Raw genomic sequence first — 20,379 nt, 5'->3', positions numbered from 1 at the left:
GGTCCCCCGTCCGACCGTCCGGTCCCTACAACTTTATGTATTCTATTATTTTATCATTCAATCAACAAAGTCGTACTTGTTTGGCAAATTGTAATTGGCTATTTGGCTCATGTTCTTCCTCCACCTAAATGGCTCAATCTAAATGATTGGCGTCACACGTTTCCCGGTGGAACGGCGCTGGGCTAAAACCATCAATCACATCCCTACATATGGAATTGTGGATGTATTGATATGGATCCATGTTGAATGGACGCAGTGATTAGAGTAGAGTGGAGTCACAGCAATACACATCAAATTACGTCAGCGCTGTTGCAAGTGGAATTGGGAACATCCCCCTGCATAATATTATGTATAGGATGAAATGTTTTCGAGTTAAATAAATGTGAGATCTCCTGATTTGATTTCTCCATCATCAATCAGGGATTCACGGGAAGTGATATATGTATATCCCATCCATGGCTCTGACTCATCTGTATTGTCCAGTATTATAAATCATTACCTGCCAATTTTTGAATTTATAGGTTGAAAGTAGTGTTAAATAAATAGGTGCTAATTCGAAATTGATGCCAATTGAAGGACGGGCGTTGATGAATAGAATGTGAGTTATGGAGCTTTTGAATGTATAGAGGTATGCAGCGAAAATAAAAAATGTGCACTTCTCCGTTTTTTATTCTCCCCTGTTTTCAGGTTTGATTGACTAGGAATCCGCACGTGAGGAATGCTTTTTGACTTTGGATTCCACCGTGACCTCACTGATCTGTGAGCCTGTAACCTGCCCCGTGATGCCCCAGGTATTGTATTGAATATATTCTTATTAACTTGTAAATCCTGTTAAAACTTGTATACAAAGAATGACGAGTACTTGTAATTTGAGACAAACAATGGAAAAAGTGGTATATTTTAATTTTAGGCCACCTCCAAAGAAAAAGTTGCAGTAGCGCCTACCCTAACCCTAATGCTAATGAGCTGCCCCATTTCCAATTTTCCTTGAGTCTTATTCATTCAGCATTAGTCAATTGGAATCTTGGATGTGATGGAAATGGAATGTATTCAAGCATGTGGCCCCCATTGGACATGTCGGGAGATGTTTTCAATACAGCGTAGGATGTTGTGGGGTTGATTTGATGTCGTATTAGAAATATCTTCCAACTATCCATCAGCTAAGTTTTGAGTTTTTTAGCTGACCATTAATGATCAAGATCAAACTACACAAGCACATGGAAACAATACACATCTAGTTTACTTTGCTGACCTTATTGGGTTTTCAAAATGGAGTGATTGTAAAACCCGAGGCATTCAGATTTCAGAAATCAAAACATTCATTATGATTTTTGGGAATCCAAAATCCAAAATATGCGAGGCGAGAGGCGAGAGGCGACGTTATCAATGAGAAAAAAGAAAAAGGCGACGGTGTCCATGTTTTCCTTCCTGCTGTGATTTCAATTTCAAATGCATAAATAACACGATTATCGGCCCGAGTTTTCATGAAGGATGTGGTAAGGAAAGGTACATAGAAAATCGTTCAAGTTGGGCTACAAAGAATGGAATGGTTGCCAAAAAAGAGAACAATTTTCATGCGAGAAAGACGGAAAAAAACCTGTAACAAGGACCAACTGTGAAGTGGGAAAGCAAGCAGCGGTCGGACTGTCCAGAGTCCAGACTGACTCAATCCAATAATAATAATAATAATGTCAGTAGTCAGTTGAGCAGGCATACTTCTAAATTTAATGAACCATGCATTTGGGAATTGGTGCCTGGTGGTCATGAACTCAAGCGGTCCAATCGGACAGTTGGACTGAGGGAGGCTTTTGTGGAGGAATAATGTTGTGTTGGTTGGGAATTGATGGAGGGATGATATGAAATCCAATTGGAATACCTGTCTGTCTTATTGAGCTGCAACTGGAAAGCTAAGCTTTACTGGATTTCGTGTTTTTCGAAGGCTGAAATAAGAAACTCTGGTTTATTTGATTTTCACTACTTTACTTCTGTATGATGGAGATGGACCCAAATAGCAAAAATTTGGTAAGTCCAGTTATTGAATCCGGGCGAGCAAATTTTGCATTCCTCAGAAGTCCAGGCAACAGATTGTTGGTGGAAATATAAATACACCGGAGATTTGCTGAAATCAGAAAGCAAGGATATTTCACCCCATTCACTGTGCTCCACATATGAAGCAAAGTTGTAGTGATGTTTTGCCATTATTTATGTTTCTGCTTTACTTAATCCAGTTATTGAATCCGGGCTTATTTTATTTACCACCATTTTTTGTATTTTGATTGCATTAATACGACATGAACCAAACAAAATGATCTACATCTACCCACTGAATTGAAGAATAGCATGGGAGTCATTCATCATCGGATTGGACTTTAAAAAAAAAAAAAAAAAAAGGGAACAAGGTCTGTGGAAATTCCCTATGCAACCGTCACATTACCGTAAGATGAGGAATCATGCTGACATAAAGCCCATCTATTTGTCAAAAATTGTGAAGTTTGACACGCCAACCCCCTGCTCAGTACTCACCTATTCGCCTTCTCACTTTCTCACCTCCTACGGCCTATGCCATGATGTAAAAGGAAATTCATCCGGTCGGCCTTCTTTACTAAATGCATACTGGCATGCAAATCATACAACAAAGATTAATGATTTTCTTAATAAAGTTGGTTGGACCAAGTATTCAAAAAATAGTCTATATCAAGCTGTTCCCTGGTCTAGATATCTCTAGAAGTGTCTACAATATCTATCGCTTACTTTGTAAAGGTAGATGTTCAACCAATCGGGAACTATCACTATCATATTTACAGTACTACTGAGGTCAATGAATCTGTCTCCCTCTTTAATATACTAGGATTTAGTGTTGCCATGGTCTGATTTTAATATTTCTATATCAACCAGTCATAGTATTATAACTTACCCATCATACTTCTAAACGGATCGAATTCGAATAGAATCTTATGAATAAAATAATATTTGAATTCGATTTGATATCTAATGGATATCAAATATTGTAGTTCGAATCTGATTTTGATTATTAAATCGAATATTTTATTTAATTCGAATTCGATTGATGCGAATGCGATGATAGTATTGGACGGTGATGTTGGACTATTGGCACAATGACATTCTTGCAGTATTAGTTTGGGTTGAGGGCTTTGAGGCATTGAGCAGCTGTGAAGGAGACAGTAGTGGCCGATGACCAGTGCTCGACCACTATCACTAACGTTGCCGTTGATGATGGTGGTTGCTTGGGCGATGACAATGCTGAGTCTCAATCTCGAAATATGAGAGATAGAGGAGAAGATGAGAGACGAGAGAGGACTAAGGAGAGGCGGACAATGTGGGGCAATGGCCAATGATGGGTACTCGACCATCGATTGCCAAATCATTGATGTGGCCGGTGATAGTGGTTGCTCAGGCGGCAACGATGAAGGGAGGGTTAGGGTTAAGGTTTGAAAGGAGAGGGAGACTGGAGGAGAGGTTCAAATGTTCATCAATTTTTATTCATTTGATTCAATGAGATTCGAGAACCTAGAATCTCAAATTGTTTATTTACTTTTTTTTAACCTTCTTTATATATATATAATCAATTCGGATATGTATCAGATTGGATCAATGTATATCCAGATTCGGTCCAATAATTTAATCGATAAAAATTAGTTGAATTCGATCGAATATCCAATTCGAATTATCTGAATTTAATTCGATTATGCCAAATCTAAGATTCAAATTCGGATTTTCGAATACAGTTCACATGCGTATTCCTTACTAAGAATAATTATATCAAGAAAGAGAAATATAAATATGTCCACTCAGTATTGCTTGGGAGGAGGGGGCGGTCCATCCCTCGTACTAATAAACCCTCCAATCCTAGTGTCAAACAGGATTCAATTCCAAGTGTATGCTATAATCAGTTAAAGCAGATTAGTTGGGGTAGGGGGGGGGGGGTGTTTCACCAATGTACATATATAGTTTTGTTTTATGAAAGAAACATAATTGCTATATCAGAAAAAAATGTATATATTTCCCAATATGTTATTTTTTTTTATGGGGGGGGCGGTGTTTAGAGTGAGAAAATAAACACACAATAAATAATGAATGTATAAAACACCATAAAACTAGTTGGTCCGGTATGAAAACGGAATTGGATTTGTCCAACCCCATGTAACAAATTTAGCTCTAGCATTAGAATGCTCTAGAAAAGATCCTTACTAGTCAAAATAGTATAAATAGGGGCACATGCCCAAACGGGGACCTAGAACCCAAACACCTTAAGACTCTCTCCCCCCTCTCTCTCTCTCATCTTCTTTTTTTCAACACCGAAATTTTAGAACCGGTAATCTACAAGAGCATGATCCTTTATCAAAGGATATGTAAATAACCCTTCTAGGGATTCAGCCAATTTATTCTCTCCTGCCATTACGTCAGACCTTTGAAAGCTTGATCACTACCTTGCCACTAGGGGTGGCAACGAATCAAGTTTTTCACGAGTTGTTTGAGCTCGGCTTGTGAAAAGTTCGATTCGGCTTAGTTTCAGCCGGGTTCAAGTTCAATTCAGTGGCTTGATTATTAAATGAGCCGAGATCGAGCCTATTAGAGTTCGGCTCATGAGGCTCGCAAGCCTATAGTTCCTAATTTTTTAAATATAAAATAAAAAAATTATATATATATATAATTTTTATTTTTATAAAAAATATTTATAAAATATTTTTATAAAATATAAAATGAATCGAGCCAAGCCGAGACTGAGCTTATGAACTCTTGACTCAAGTTGAGCTCGAGCTCAAGGTTCTGTTTCGAACTGAGCTTGAGCCTTGTAGAATAGTCTTGAGCCAAGCTTGAGCCTGGTACTATTCGGCCTGGCTTGGCTCGAATCCACCCTACTTGCCACACTTAGGCGGTGTTCGGTTCTGTGTTCACCTCGTGGATGGACCGTTTCGGTCCATGCCACAAGATGAGTAGGGTGTTTGGATGGTCGTGGACAGGACTGGTCCACATTATATCATGGACCAGCCCTATCCATACTATATTGTGGACCTACCTTGTCCACACCGCATATTATTGGCCATGCCATTTTCTTGTGGAGGGGGTCTATCCATGGTTTAACTTTGATATCTTGCTTCACATGCTCCCTGGAAACCCTATCTCCGACTTTGCTTCACATCATTTTACCATTGGAGGTCTCCGTCGCCTGCCGAAGATCTCTGCGACCAAAGCTCTCCACCACCGATATGTTATCTTTCTTTGTTGTTGCTTTTCTTAAGAAGAAAAACATAGAATCGAACTTGTAGTTGGAAACATAGAATCGAACTCAATTGTTAGAAACAAAGAATCGAACTATTAGAAACAATTTGTTAGCAACTTCTTTCACGATTTGGATGCTATCAAGGTTGATCATTAATTTTTGATTTGTTTGTTGAAATTTGCTTGAGGTATCAATATGGTTGTTGATAATGGTGCTTTTATCTTCTCCAAGGATCTAATTAAAAGTTTGAATCTATATAGTATATATCTTGTTGCCACGGAATCCTCTCCATTGTATACCAATGTATACTTAATTCTATTAATTATTATATTTTAATATTTCTATTATTAAACTATTAATTTATTGATGTCTTTTTTTAATATATTTATCATATATAATGCAAAAGTTAAATATTTATGATTAAATGTTTAGGTCATTCATAAAATGCAAATGAGATACATGTAATAAAAAAGTGTAGTGTGGACTGGTCTAGACCATGCCTACATAATGCCACTGTGGGTTGCCACGGAATCCTCTCCATTGTATACCAATGTATACTTAGTTCTATTAATTATTATATTTTAATATTTCTATTATTAAACTATTAATTAGTTTTATTTTTTCAATAAAATAATATTTTTAAATATTTAAAATGTATTTTTTATTTTTAATTATTTTATTATTATTTTATTAAAATTAATATTTATTGGATAATATTAATTTATTGATGTCTTTTTTTAATATATTTATCATATAAAATGCAAAAATTAGATATTTATGATTAAATGTTTAGGTCATTCATAAAATGCATATGAGATACATGTAATAAAAAAGTGTGGTGTGGACTGGTCTAGACCATGACTACATAATGCCACTGTCGGTATAGGCTGATCCAATCTACATATTTTATCTACAATTAAGAACAAATGTAGACTGTGGTATGTTGTGAATTGGTCTCTATTATAGGGTGTGGTGTGGACTAGTCCATACTCACCAATTTTATCATCCACGTTACAAAACACCCCTTAATTGACTTATAGTTACATGCAATTGTGTTTGAATAAATAGGAGCTGGTTTTTATCGTATTTGAACAAGCCACTTTTCCAAATAAATAAATATCTTTATTTCATAAAAAAAAAAGAACTAAGACCTCTTTACATATTTAGAAGATTCAAACACATACACACAAAAACAAAAATCTATTTAAAAAAGGGGTATGTTGTTGTCGCTGAAAGTGCCTTCTGCTAAAACTTTTATAGAGAGAGAGAGAGAGGAAAAAGCCTCCCAAATGCTAGCTTTAACTTTCATCAGTTGCCTCTACCCTCTAGGCATACGAATTCCCATAAAAATTATCCTTATTATTTTTAATGCTCGGAATGGTTATCTTGTGGCTACTGGATTGGACTTGGTGTTGAAAATTCTTTACACCCTATTCTATTCATAGATTTTATGCCATGTCATTGCAATATCTGCTTGGGTGGAAATGTGGAACAGAAACTCTCCCAAAATAACCTAGGATTCTTCCGTGTTGCTACTCTTTTACTTTTTTGACAACACATTACAAGTTATTTCAGAACCTTGACAGAGCACGCTGTTTTCATTTAGCCTCAAAACACTTGCCAAATTTAATATTAAAAAAAAAAAAACTTAGAACAGTCAATATCTCTTAGATTAATCACCATTACAGGGTGGGATGTAGGACTATGTAAATGGGTCATTAACTCATAATAAATTGGGTGACATCTAGACCCAAACTGACTTTATTAATATCTGAACTAACAGATTTAGATTGAATTTAGATCACTCAAGGTTCAAAGTATTGATACGTAATGACCTGTATCAACTGATACGTATCGTTCTGAGACCCCTCCGATACACCCATACAGTAGATGTATCAGGGTCAGACCAATTCAGAGAATGAGACCTAAACCAGCCCCTCTAAACCAGTTGTAAAAAAAATAGAAAAAAATATAAAAATGCAATATAAATTCGCCCGATATATTTTGAAACTTGAGATCAACATAACTGGATCAATTTTAAGTTCAAATTGAGACAAACAGACACCATTTACAGACCAAGGTGTAAAGCTGGTTTGTACTAGAGCGATGAACACCTGGCCAATGAACAAGTGGTCCTCCATGAGAATAATGAACAGTTTATATTCGCCACATCGTCCTTCCTAATGGTAATGATAGAGATTGACAGGTAAAGGGTTTGGTACAAGGAACTGAGGCCCTCCCTGCATGACCTGCCTTATTTGTTATTCGACTTATTTCTGCTTGGTGGTGGTGGGTAAATGGTTGGGCCCATCCAAAACTAGATAATACTCGAAATTTTGTTTGCCTAAATAATTAATTTGACCATAATTTGGTTGGATGGATATCGACCCAATTTTCCAGCCATGCAGCACAAGATCCTTAATGAATCCCCTCATTTACAAGCCATTCCACACTTTCCACGTTTACTGTATGGCAATATGATCATACAGCATGATAAGCATCAAAATTGTTCCAATGGATTGTGGCTTAGGCTGCGTTTTTACACTGAACCTTAAATGTATATATGACCGTTATATTTTGAAATCGATGTAAAAAATTATTTAAGTTTTACATCGATAAAATCAATGTAACTTTTGTAAAACTTTAAATGTGATATGGTTTTTCATCTATAATCGACATAAAACTACACTCCATCCAAACGCATGCAAAACTGAACAGAAATGTAATTTTACGTTGATAATGATTACACTTGTTTACCAAACATGTACAAAAGCAAACCGATGTAAATTTTATATCGGTTCTTGATTTACATCACATCCAAATACAGCCTTATGCTTAGTTTGAAGAGTGCAAATGCATACAAAATAATACAAATACAAGGTTTTGTACTCTACATATTTGTATTTGTACTTATTCCAAGCTGAACCTTAAAAAAAAACAAACAAAATTGTTCCAACAGATAGCAGTATAACATGATCAGAGCAGCCCCTATTTCCCATATCAGCCTTCCATAACTAAATTGCTCCCTTTTATAAGTAGGAGACAAATTTCACATTATGATAATATCATCTGCATAAACCTCTATACTTACAGCCTTGTACACATGCAATGGCAATCTTTCAACATTTACTTCCACTAACATGATTTCAAAGAGACGAGGTATACACTTGACATGCTAACCTGTTTTTCAGCAGCATCTCTAGGTAACGTTCACATTCATCATCCATGTCCAGTAATTAGTAAAAATCTTCTCAAGGGTCGCCTCTATTCGTAATTCTTACCATAGTACCTCCGCTGGCCTACCATGAGAAGTTTAAGGAACCTGCACCTCAACCATTGACTTACTTATTTTTCTTGCTTTCGTTATCTCCACTCCATATGCTACGTTGCAATTTGTTTACCGGTATGATGATGAATTCTCAATTTCATTTTGTCATATAAATTCTCTATCTCATAAAACCAAAATTGCAAACATATATACGCTTCACATAATTATGCCTATTAAATTTATCACTTTCTGCACATTTGGCAGATTTAATTTTCCTGTTCCCACTAGGTAATGCCAATTGTGAACTAATCAAACTAATAAAATGGAGAACCCTTCATTTCCATGGCATGCAGTAAAAGACGGAAAAGTGTGCCATATTGGCACTTAGCTTTTCAGATAAAATAAGTTTCAGATGCCCAAAGCCATGGCATTCAGGTGGGTTTGCAAATGATGGTTCATCTATGGTTTTCTGGGGAGTAATCACAGGTAAATTCAGCTCCTTTTGTACACTACTCCACAGTAAGCTACAACCAACAGTAGAGGTCATGTGCCTTCCTCTTCTTCACCTTTTCTCCCTTTGAAAGTAGGTTAGCTTTTGACACTTCTATTTACATAACTTCACTAATAAGAGAGTGAAGATCATCTGAACCAAATAATTCCAAAACAAAACAACTAAACGAGTCAAAATTAAGGGCCTGTTACCATGACAACGGACAGCCTACTAGGTGAAGAATTTGAATATCTCCACTAGTATGGTTACTACTGAATTCATTGTCTAATAGAAAATTATGGATTGCTATATTTTTTTTTTTGAAACAGCACACTTATGCTCGAAGCCTATGTTTTCATTTTTTGGCAGACATACATAGATATCTATTTATTGGACAAAAAAAAGTCCAAGGCCAACTTCTTAAACCTTGTATATCACAAACATGCCAGTGAAGGATGCACTTCATTCCATGAGGTGTGATACAGTGGGGTTTATAATGGGTCACTGCCAACGGCTTATACCAAATGTCATCAAAACCTATTGCAGAATGATAGAACATATAGATGTTAATTCCAATAGAATAAAGAGAAGAAAGAGTCAAGGAGAATGCAGTAATGTCTGCTGGGACTGAACCTGGTGGGAAGATTGAACTTCCCACCCAACTACAAAGTATTAGAGATCAAGGGAAACTCTCAAGGAAAACAGCATCAAGAGTGAAAACCTCCATATACTTCAGATTCATAAAGATCAAACAGTTAGCAAAATAAATAGCTCCCACCAGATTAAGCTACCCTATTTTAATGAGTGGCAAGGTATGGAAAACAGCATCCTATGTATTTATTTTGAGGGTATCTAATCCTCCCTTTAAATACAAATTCTTATGGCCATTATCCAATGCAAGTCCCATCTATCAGTTTGGTCTGCAGGAAAATAATGTTCTTGTCATCTTGCAAAAGGTATTAAATTTTCATGCCCATGTAGTGAACCATTTTTATGCTCAAGTTCAAAGCATTGAGAGCATGACAAGAGAAATCCAGGTTTAATGGTCCACTACTTTCATCCTGATGATGATTTGGGCAAGACGATCCCCACCTTAAGAAGCTCTGATGCATGATTGTCATCATTTATTTACAAATAAAAGTTCCATAATCACCAATTTAATACAATAGGAAAAGAAACTTTCTGAAAACAAATACAAGAATTTTCTTTGTCTTCTTTGGTTTTGAAAAGAATGAGAAAATAAAAGAAAAGAAAATAGATCAAAGAGAAAAGAGAAAATTTTAACTTCCTACTTTGTCTTAGTTCTTTTCCTCTTCTTACTGCTTTTGTATCAGTGTTTTTTTTCCGTCTTTGGTTTCTCTTGTTAATGAAATTAAGGAAAGCCACTTCTTTTGGATTTTCTTTTTCCTTTCTTCCATTTTGTTTGCAACCAAATGTCATGTTAGTTTCATATCGTCCAAATCATATGCAGTCAAACCTAAAGCTCTCGCCTTTATGTTCAACTAATGTTATTGCATTACAAAGATCCTAAAAACATGATGACCATTTCTAGCTTAAAGCTAGCATTTGCAGCATCACAGCAACTGAAGCGGGCAGAGAACACCCCCTACCCAAAAAACTCAACCCAACTACATCACCCTAGTGTTCTAAAAGTGAAGGGTGCAAGGCAAGGCTCATGCCTGCACAAAGTTAGACGCCACTTGTAAAAATCCAGAGGAAGACATGGGCTCATTCAACATACTAGACACAATGTTGTGTAACTGAACATGAAGATAGCAAATTCACCATATCCCACATCCGATTAATTGACAACAAAGATTGTTTTCATTCTCCACTAATAAGTAATAACCAACTACAAAATTTGCGTTAGGCAGCTACAAATTGAAAAAGGAAACCATAAATTCTTAATAGATATATAAGAAAATTTTACTTAAATAAACCACTCTTACCATTTGCAAAGGCCGAATCCCTTTCCGCTTACTCAAAAATTTGGAGAGTTACTGCACATTTATCAGCTCTTAGAACCCACTCTCTGATTTTCCGCCATTTGCGAGAGCACCTTTGTTGCAAGCATATTATCATCAAAATACCTAACATAAGGGTGCTCCTTCGGGACGAGTCGCCGATACTTCCGAAACAGTTTCTTTGCCTCGTCTTTCTTTCTCAATAAAGTATAGATAATGCCCTGACAGAGATACGGCCGAAAATCCCTGGGTTCCTCCTTAACAAGCTCCTGATAAACCTTCAACGCATCCATATAATTCCCCTCAATAACCCTAACCTGCGCGACCAACAACTTAAAATCCCTCAAATCCTCTTTCTTCTTCTCCTTGCACCTCTCCATAGCGTTCTCAATCCTCTTCAATACAGCTCCCAATTCATCAGACTCCGACTGTGACGTTGCCATTACAAGACCATGGTAAGCTTCAACAAAAAGAGGGTCATTGGATAGAATCTCTTCGAAGCCTAATTTCGCCAATTCGACATCTCCACTGTAATTCTGAAGGTGAGCTTTCAGTAAAGGCCATTCTTTTTCGGAGGGTTCAATTTGGATAAGTCGATCGATGATGGCGATCGCTTCTTGAAGCTTGCGAGTTTTGATCTTGACATCCATAAGGGACCTGAGGGCTTTGACATCATCAGGATGGGAGTCCAGATACTCTTCGATGGTACGCTCTTTCTCTTCATCGGAGACGGCTTCGTTGGATACGTCGGTGGGTGAGGTGGTGGGAGCGGCGAATGAGGGTTTGCTGAAGCGGTTGAAGAAGAAAGCGGCAGCGGTGAGTGTGAGAACGAGGCCGGTGGTTTTGAGGAGAGAAGAAAGCGGCTTTAGAAAATCGAATGGTGGTTCCGGGTGGTGGTCTTGACGGGGAGTTAGAGGGAGAGGAGTAGAAGAGGCTCTGATACAAGTTTTAGGACTAAATTGGTTGCTGATGGTGAAGGAAATAGAGGAGACGGATCTTGAGGATCTTGACAAGGATGGACAGCAATACAGTGGTTGCTGATGGTTGTAGACTTTAGCCAGACTCTCCATTCCTCCTTTCTTCTGCTCTTCTTCTCGGTGTTTTGCCGGGACTGACTAAACTACTGAGGAGGAGTGCGGAGCGAGGGCCGGGGAGGCATTTCCAAAACCCTCACTCCGTCCGTCGTAGTCGTCCCTCCCTCCCAGTTGATGTTGAGCCGAAGCTCGCTTCAGCAGCTTAATACCCAAGTCATGTGGCAGGCGGCAGGCCCAACATGTCAACCTGACAAGTGACCACCAGGTCTACCACTATTCAGGCCCGGCCCACCAGTGTGAAGATGGGGAATTGGGATGTGATGACTGATCACTGAATCACTGATGGGAATGGGATGGGCTTCATTGGTTTGGGTTCAGTAAATCGGGATCCATATCACGTTAAAGTGGGTTTGGTTGGTTCAGTCGGGAGAGATATGACATAATTTTAGCCCATCAAAACCACTTTGTTTAATGAAAAATTCCCGATTAATATCCTATATTTTAGGCATAGAGTCACTTTTGTCTTTGAACTTTAAAATGCAATAATTCAGTACTTTAAATTTTAAAATGTGATAATCTAATATATTTTAGGCATAGAGTCACTTTTGTCTTTGAACTTTAAAATGCGATAATTCAGTACTTAAAATTTTAAAATGTGATAATCTAATATCTGTCGTTAACTAGCTGTTAACCATCCGTTAAGTGGTATTTGAAAAAGACACAAATGCCCTTTAAGTGTTATTTAATTTTCTTTATCAATCATGTAAACGTTGACAAAAAATTAATAATCCTAAATATTTGCCTTTTTTATTCAAGAAAGTTGGGGTCACGTTTGAGTGGGCATTCTAGTGACCTCAATTTTCTTGAATAGAAGAGGCAAGGATTTGAGAATGCTAATTTTTTGTCAATGTTTGGATGGTTGATAAAGAAAATTATATGACACTTGAAAGGCATTTGTGTTTTTTTTCAAATGCCACTTAATGGCTGATTAACAACTAATTAACAACAGGTACTAGATTGTCATGTTTTGAAAGTTTGGGTACTGAATTGTCACATTTAAAAGTTTAGGGATCAAAGTGGCACTAGGCCCAAAGTACAGGGTACTAATCGGGAATTTTTCCTTTAAGAGTACTCCAATGTTCAAAATGTGTCAATCCAATACCTATTTTTAATAATTGTTTAATTAGTCGTTAAGTGACATTTGAAAAGACACAAATGATCTTCAAGTGTCATCTAATTTTCTTTATCAAACATCCAAAGATTCGCAAAAAATGAACAGTCCCAAATCCTTGCCTCTTTTATTCAAGAAATTTGGGGTCACATCTGAGTGGACATTCTGGTGACCCTACATTTCTTGAACACAAGAGTCAAGAATTTTGGGAGTGTTGATTTTTTATCAATGTTTGGATGGTTGATAAAGAAAATTAGATGACACTCGAAGAACATTTGTGTCTTTTCAAATGTCATTAAACGATTGATTAACAATAGATACTGAATTAGCACATTTTGAAAGTTCGGATACTGAATTATTGCATTTTAAAATTCAAGGACCAAAGTGGCATTAGCCGAAAGTAGAAATTTTCCCTTTCTTAAATTTTGATGGATTTTCATTGGTTAGTGTGCTCTTTATGCATACAATGCGTTAAGGCAAAGTAGGCCCGGTCTGTGGTGGGTCAAGGTTCTTCCTGTATCATTAATAACTGGTGCCATATTTGAACTAAACACAAAATTACCTTAATCACTGGGTCATAAATTTAGTGGACTGATTAATGAGTTGATTGACCCAATCTGGTGCCACACTCAAATAGGAGTAAACCCAGAACACACTAGAGACAAGCCATTTCACTAGGACCTTTCAGAATGGTTTTACTTGTTACCTGACCATCTCTCCAAAATGGAGAAAATCTATATGCTCTCCAAATTCCGGGTGATACTATACAAGTTATGGGAAGCAAGGAACCAATGGATCTTTCAAAAGAAAAAAAATTCACCCCTTGAGAATCATTGAATCAACTTGCAACATCCTCAGAATATTCAAAAACAACAAAAGAAGAGAATGAGCACCCCGACACAAAGTTGAATTCAGTCACTCCCTCATTTACCTTGTACACAGACGGCTCATTTAATGAAAAATCAGGTCATGTAGGAATTGGATATGTACTTAAGAGCTCAGAATAAAAAACAATCATAAAAGCGCAAGGAATAGCATGCAAAGCAAATGGGAGTAATGATGCAAAAATTAGGGCTCTAATTCAAGGTTTGGAATCAGCAATCGGTCATAATTGCAATCATTTAATGGTCTGCTTAGACACTGAAGGACTAGTCAAGAAACTCAAGAACCATTCTCTTGATCACTCATGGGTGGATTAACACAGCACTTTCAGTCAATAGAATTTGTATATATCCCTCATACAAAAAACAAACTAGCTCACCTCTTACAAAGTTTGTTTTTATGGGGAAACAAAAAGATACTATGTTCTAGATTATTCTGATGTACAAATAAGCTTTGAATTGATAATAGAGCAAGAAACAAATGATCCATATCATCATCATCTTAGATTATGGGGTTAGCAAGACGAATCCTGTTTGGCATGTCCGTTGCTAAATTAAGGATGTTGATATCATGTTTTATCACCTTTATCCAAATCATTTTCAGTTAGCCTAATTCTTTTACCCTTTCAGCTTCTAATAAATCAATTTTCGTAAGAGGTGTTGTAAATGGTGTCTCCAATGCACGATTGCACATGACCAAACTATCACATTTTATCAACCTATTGGATTTATGCTTAAGTTCATTCATATGATTTCATTTTGGATCCTAGATTTACCACTTGTTCATTTTTGCATTCACATTTTTATTTTGCCAAGCAACATTTTGGTCTATACAACATATTTAGCCTGATAATTGTTTTACAGAAAATTCTTTTTAGCCGAAGTATTCATCTATTATAAAAAGATTCATGATACATCTCTCCATTATGTCTATCCTATTATAATTCTTTAAGTAACATTCTCCTCAATCTCTCATTTGTTATGAATTATTGAACTAAGACAATGAAATTAGTTACATTGAATTATCTCTTGATTTTTTATCCCAAGTTTGCAAATTTGTACTCCTATTATCAAAGTTTGTAAATTATTATCAAATTTCTTAAACTATTCTTATGGTTTAGCTCACTGACTAATTTTATCCTTACTGTTTACATATTGTCTTAAAGTACTACTACTATTTCTAACAATTGACATTGTTGATAAGTACTAACGGAAAGAATTGAAATATTGAATTTACCCTCCACTGTTCTTCAAATTTTAAAGTAAAATCTAAGCGATTTTGTTAGCATTTTAACATGTAGTTATCTGAATGGTGTTGATGCTATGTATCAGAATATTACTATTAGCATGATACTTGCGAAAATCCAGAAACCCCAAATTTATGAAGCATTTTAAGAGATGTGGTATGGTTGTTCAGTCGGGCAGAGTTGCAGACCACGAGAGATGTGGTATCTTCTTGAAATTTTAGAAGGTGCGCTCCATATTCTGAAATGCATTCCTCAGTAGATAATATGCTTCTTTTCTCAAACAATCATTAATTGCATCTTCCAACAGGTTCTATCATTTCCCATTGCTGTCTGGCCTACTTTTACCATATCCTTTCCCAATTGTCCATAAACCTAATTTTACAATTAACCTTTTGCTATTTACATCAATTAATTAGTACCATGTACCAAACCGTTTCATTATTCTGTTCCCAAACGGGGATCGGTTCTATTTCATTTCAGAAGTCTAAAAGTTTGCACTTTATAAGTATGTATAATGCAAATACTAGGTTTAAAAATATCATCTATACTTGAATATATTTTTATTTCTACTATTCTTAAATTTGACCTAAAAAATGGATTTAGTCAATTCTCTAAAACTGCACATAGGGTTCATAAATTTAAAAATGAGTGCCTAAATGATGAATTTATGTAAATCTCCAATAGTTCACTCTACAAATATGGCGAGGGAAATGGAGCGGTTTTGGGTTGGACCCAGTCCAAATCAGAATCAATTTGGATGGATTAGCGAATCAATAAGACATAAGACATATTGAATTGGACCGCCAGTCCAGACTTAATGGTCCAAAGTATCTCTCGGACTGGATTGCATATGTTCCATCCGTAATGAATTTATATCTGATTGGGTCAAATTGAACAATTCTCTAGTCCATTGACAAAAAATAAACATACAGGTGTCAATAGATCAAATTTGATTTGAAACCAATTTAAATTAAAATCCATTTTAGTTCAGACATTAAATTGGTCCGATCCAAAATGGCCCAAAGCATTCATTAGATTGGATTGAATTGGACTCTTGTCAAATTGACACCCCTAGGTTGGGTACATAAAAGGAAAGCTAGTTGGGCACGTTTCATTGTATATAAGGTGAAAACAATAATCTTAAGCACAATATAACTCAAACTCTAGCTTGTTATGAGCCTTTAAAGTTTATGTAAATACTTTTTTTTGACCCAAGACAAGAATTTATTTAAGTATTAGGGGTGGCAATTTTTTACAACCACTTGGATTAATCTCTCTCTTTCTTCGGTTGAGCCAAATGGTACCTTCAAATCATATAAAGTTTAACCTACCCAATTTATAATAAATTAATAAATGGGTAATGATCATGGGACTTCGGGAGTGTTGATGAACTGAATGGTTTTCAAAACAAAACCCCGTTAAAAGCAAAAGCATTCGTATTCAAAACAAAACTGATGAAGGAAGATTTGGCCTGATCTCATAGTTACGCAACATGTGGCAAAGGCAACAGCTCGACACAAAAACACGCCTAAGGCGTGAGCACCAAGGGGAGAAATCGGCTGACTGAACTCCCCTACCAGTGGTCCGAAATCCCTACTAGGAGCGCGAACTCACCCTTCGGCCCCAAACCAAACAGTAATCCGAACTGGCCTGCATGTAACAGTTCGGGACATACGTCGCCGAACTGGCCTGCCTTATAGCAGTTCGGCACACCTCGCCGAACTGGCCTGCCTTATAGCAGTTCAAGACACACCTTGCCGAACTGGCCTGACTTATAGCAATTCAGGACATACCTCCGAACTCAAGACTTCGCCTTGCTCACCACTCCACCACATCGCCCTCAGGACACCAAAACCAAACAAATCGTATCATGCCTAACACCGAGGAAGTCCGTACCCAAGGGCGGCGCACCTGACTGACTTGGGATCTGACGCTTGACGGCCACACTCCAAATAGCCACCTGCCACCGCCTCTTGACACCGCCATCTCCAGTTACAGAGACGGTTCCGACAAAAAGCAGTGACGGTTCTGTCCCAGCAGAAAGGACGATACACGAACTGACAGATGCAAGGGTAATCATACCCGACCTGACAAGGGCTTCAGAGCGAGTGCACGAAGTGGTTATAAAAGGCCCCCTACCCCCAATAACAAGGTATGTGAACTTTGCGCCATCTGGTCTTTACTTTGCCTTTGAGAGAATACTAACTTGAGCTTTGGAGTTATCTCACCGGGTTCCCCCCGGAGTTCACTCATCTTCTCTGTTTTAGGCCCCCCGTCGCTCTAGTCAGAGGCGAAATCGTTGACAGCTAAGACCGGTCGGAATGCGCTCCATCAATTGGCGCCGTCTGTGGTAACGCTCCTAAAAGCCTCCCTCTAAATCTCTATTACCTACCCTTCTTTCAAAAACTCCAACACCCATTGCCTCCTCCAACAGTGCTGGACGTGGAACAGAAACGACCACCACCGGAGAGCAACTCTATGTTCCCGCGGTGTGCATTGGGCAGTTCACCATCCCTCTTTCAATGGATGGGATCCCCAGTTTGAATGTGCCACAAGCAGTGGCGCCCTTGAACCCCCCTTCGTTGAACATCCCTCTTCCACTCCCTATTGAAACGAACTTCGCTGAACCAACTGCTGTCCCACTGGCAACCCGCCAGAACCAGCTGGACAATCTAATGCAATGCATGCGGACAATGCAAGCCCAAATGCAACAATTCCAGCAGCACCAACTCCAGCAACACCAGGTACTGCACCACCTCTCCCAGCACCATTACCAGCAGCAGTTCCCTCAGCTACACCTAAACTAGTCACCGCTCCCCCCGGCACCCTATTTCGAAGCCGGTTAAGGCCTGCCCTCAAGGCGGATGACCTCACCGAGGAGAAGCTTCCCAACCCCAAAACCCCCCTAATAGCCAGGCCTCATCCCCAGGCCGAAAGCAAAGAAAAATCACCCCCGCCTCGTAGCTCGCAGGAGGGTCAGGAACCTCGCCCACAAAGTCACCTCGGCGCTCCAGGCCCGATTTCCCACTCACGGAGAACCGGTTCAGTGCCCTAGCAGCAAGCCAACAGTCTGGGCCCATCGAGCTCGACAATACGGAGGCCAGCAGCGCCAACACCAGGCTCGCTCAAAGAAGGCACCGGCGAAGTCGCCAAACTACTACCCGTGTCCTACCCGAGCTCAGAGGCAAGGAAGAGACGAGCTCGGAAGAGGTAAAAACCATCCCAATTCTCTCAGTTCCTTCCCCCCTTTCATCAGAACTTCTAGCAGTCCCCCTACCCAGAGACTTCAAACTTCCATCTCTGGACAAGTATGATGGGTCCTTTGACCCCAATGACCACGTCGACGCATTCCAATCACAAATGCACCTCACTAGGGCCAGCGAGTCATGCATGTGCGAGGCCTTCACCACCACCTTCAGGGGGGTGGTTCGCACCTAGTACCAAAACCTAGCTTCCGGGTCAATAAGAAGCTGGGCCTAGTTCGTGCAGATCTTCACTGCCCACTTTGTTACCAACAAGAGGTGCCCCAGAACCGAGGAAAGTATCTTTGGGGTAATCCAAAGAGAAGGAGAGCCCATCCGGAGCTACATCAAGCGGTTCAATGAAGCATGCTTGCAGATCCCTCGGTTAGACTCCGCGGTACAGCTTGCAGCGGCCAAAAGAGGGGTAACGCACAAAGAATTCAAATGGCACATGGTGGCCAGCCAACCAGCAACAGTGGCCGACTTCCTCAAGCTTGCGGACAAGTTCATGAGAACAGAGGAAGAGATCAACCAAAGAACCGAAGGCGGGGTTAAAAAAAGAAAAAGAGAAGGCGAGGCCTCCAACCCAGGAAGCAGAAGAAGCTAGACCCGAGAGGTGAAGCCAAGCCAGCCGTTCCGAGCTCCCTTAGCAGTTCGGACAAATTACACGCCGTTAAACACAAAGCGGACTGAGATCTTGATGACGATCAAGGATGCCCCCTACATAAAGTGGCCACCCCGCCTAAAGAGCAACCCAAACGAAAGGAACAAAAATCTATGTTGTAGTTTTCATAAAGATCACGGTCATAGTACCGAGCAATGTAATACTCTCTGCGACGAGATAGAGGGACTCATCCGTCGCGGGTACTTGAGAAATTTTGTACATAATGACAATAGTAATAAAGCAGGTCGGCAAGGGGAACACGGGAAGGATATCCCCGAGTCGAGCAGCAGACCGACCGAAGCCTTGCAGCGACCTCCCCCAGAAGAGAGGCTAGTTCAGTGAACCATCCACGTAATAGTGGGCGGTTTGGTGGTGGCAGGATGCACTTCGAAAGCAGCACGGACGTCAGTTCGCGAGGCAGCCCGAGAGGAGTAGAACCCTCCCAAGAGGCCGAAGACAGAAGAACCGATCTTTTTTATAAAAGATGACGCGCGAGGTGTTCACTACCCCCATGACGACGCGCTCGTCATAAAACTAAGGATCAGCGAATTCGAAGTCCAGCGTGTACTTGTGGACTCAGGCAGTTTGGCGGACATCCTATTCAAATTGGCATTCGACCAATTACAGTTACAGAAAAGCGAGTTGAAGCCCACGCACACTCTTCTAGTGGGCTTCAGCGGAGAGGAAGTCAGGCCCCTGGGGAAGATAACAGTACCTGTGGAAGTCGGCACGTGGCCGTGCACGGTAAGACTCGACCACGATTTCCTGGTGGTCGCGACCCCCTCCCCATACAATGCCATAATAGGGCGGCCAAATACGCACATTCTGCGTGCAGTGGTCTCCACCTATTATCTAGCAATGAAGTTCCCCACGGACCTTGGTGTGGGGGTAGCGCGGGGCGACCAACTCGAGTCCCGCAAATGCTATGTTGTCGCCCTAAAGGGAAAAACCAAGGCAACCGACGACCTCGAACTAGAGCGTCCTACGGAGCAGGGCGAGGAACGAGCTTCGCCCACTGAGAAAACAGTCGCAGCCCCGACCTCGGCTACAGATCCGGTGCGAACGCTACAGATCGGTGCTTCTATTAAGGAGCCTCTACGAACCGAACTGGTGAGTTTTTACTTCAAAGTTTAGATATTTTTGCATGGTCCACGGCGGATATGTCCGGTATTGACC

At 39.3% G+C, this 20,379-nt stretch overlaps 1 protein-coding gene across 1 annotated transcript; it reads right to left on the bottom strand.

The window, feature by feature from the left end:
* Nucleotides 1-8,007: 8,007 nt before the first annotated feature.
* LOC148868199 (protein SLOW GREEN 1, chloroplastic-like) lies at nucleotides 8,008-12,214 on the bottom strand. The gene is made up of 2 exons (XM_088972953.1): nucleotides 10,950-12,214; nucleotides 8,008-8,564 (listed from the first exon to the last, which is right to left on the bottom strand). The coding sequence occupies exon 1, from the start codon at nucleotides 12,032-12,034 to the stop codon at nucleotides 11,012-11,014; it is 1,023 nt and encodes a 340-aa protein (XP_088829079.1). The 5' UTR covers nucleotides 12,035-12,214; the 3' UTR covers nucleotides 8,008-8,564; nucleotides 10,950-11,011.
* Between the last annotated feature and the right edge of the window lie 8,165 nt (nucleotides 12,215-20,379).

The sequence above is a fragment of the Nelumbo lutea genome, chromosome 2 (genome assembly GCF_056320005.1).
Source record: "Nelumbo lutea isolate HS-2025 chromosome 2, American lotus-T2T, whole genome shotgun sequence".
Lineage (NCBI taxonomy): Eukaryota > Viridiplantae > Streptophyta > Magnoliopsida > Proteales > Nelumbonaceae > Nelumbo > Nelumbo lutea.
The sequence above is the reverse complement of the archived record's forward strand: the minus strand, read 5'-3'. Positions and strand labels throughout refer to the sequence as shown.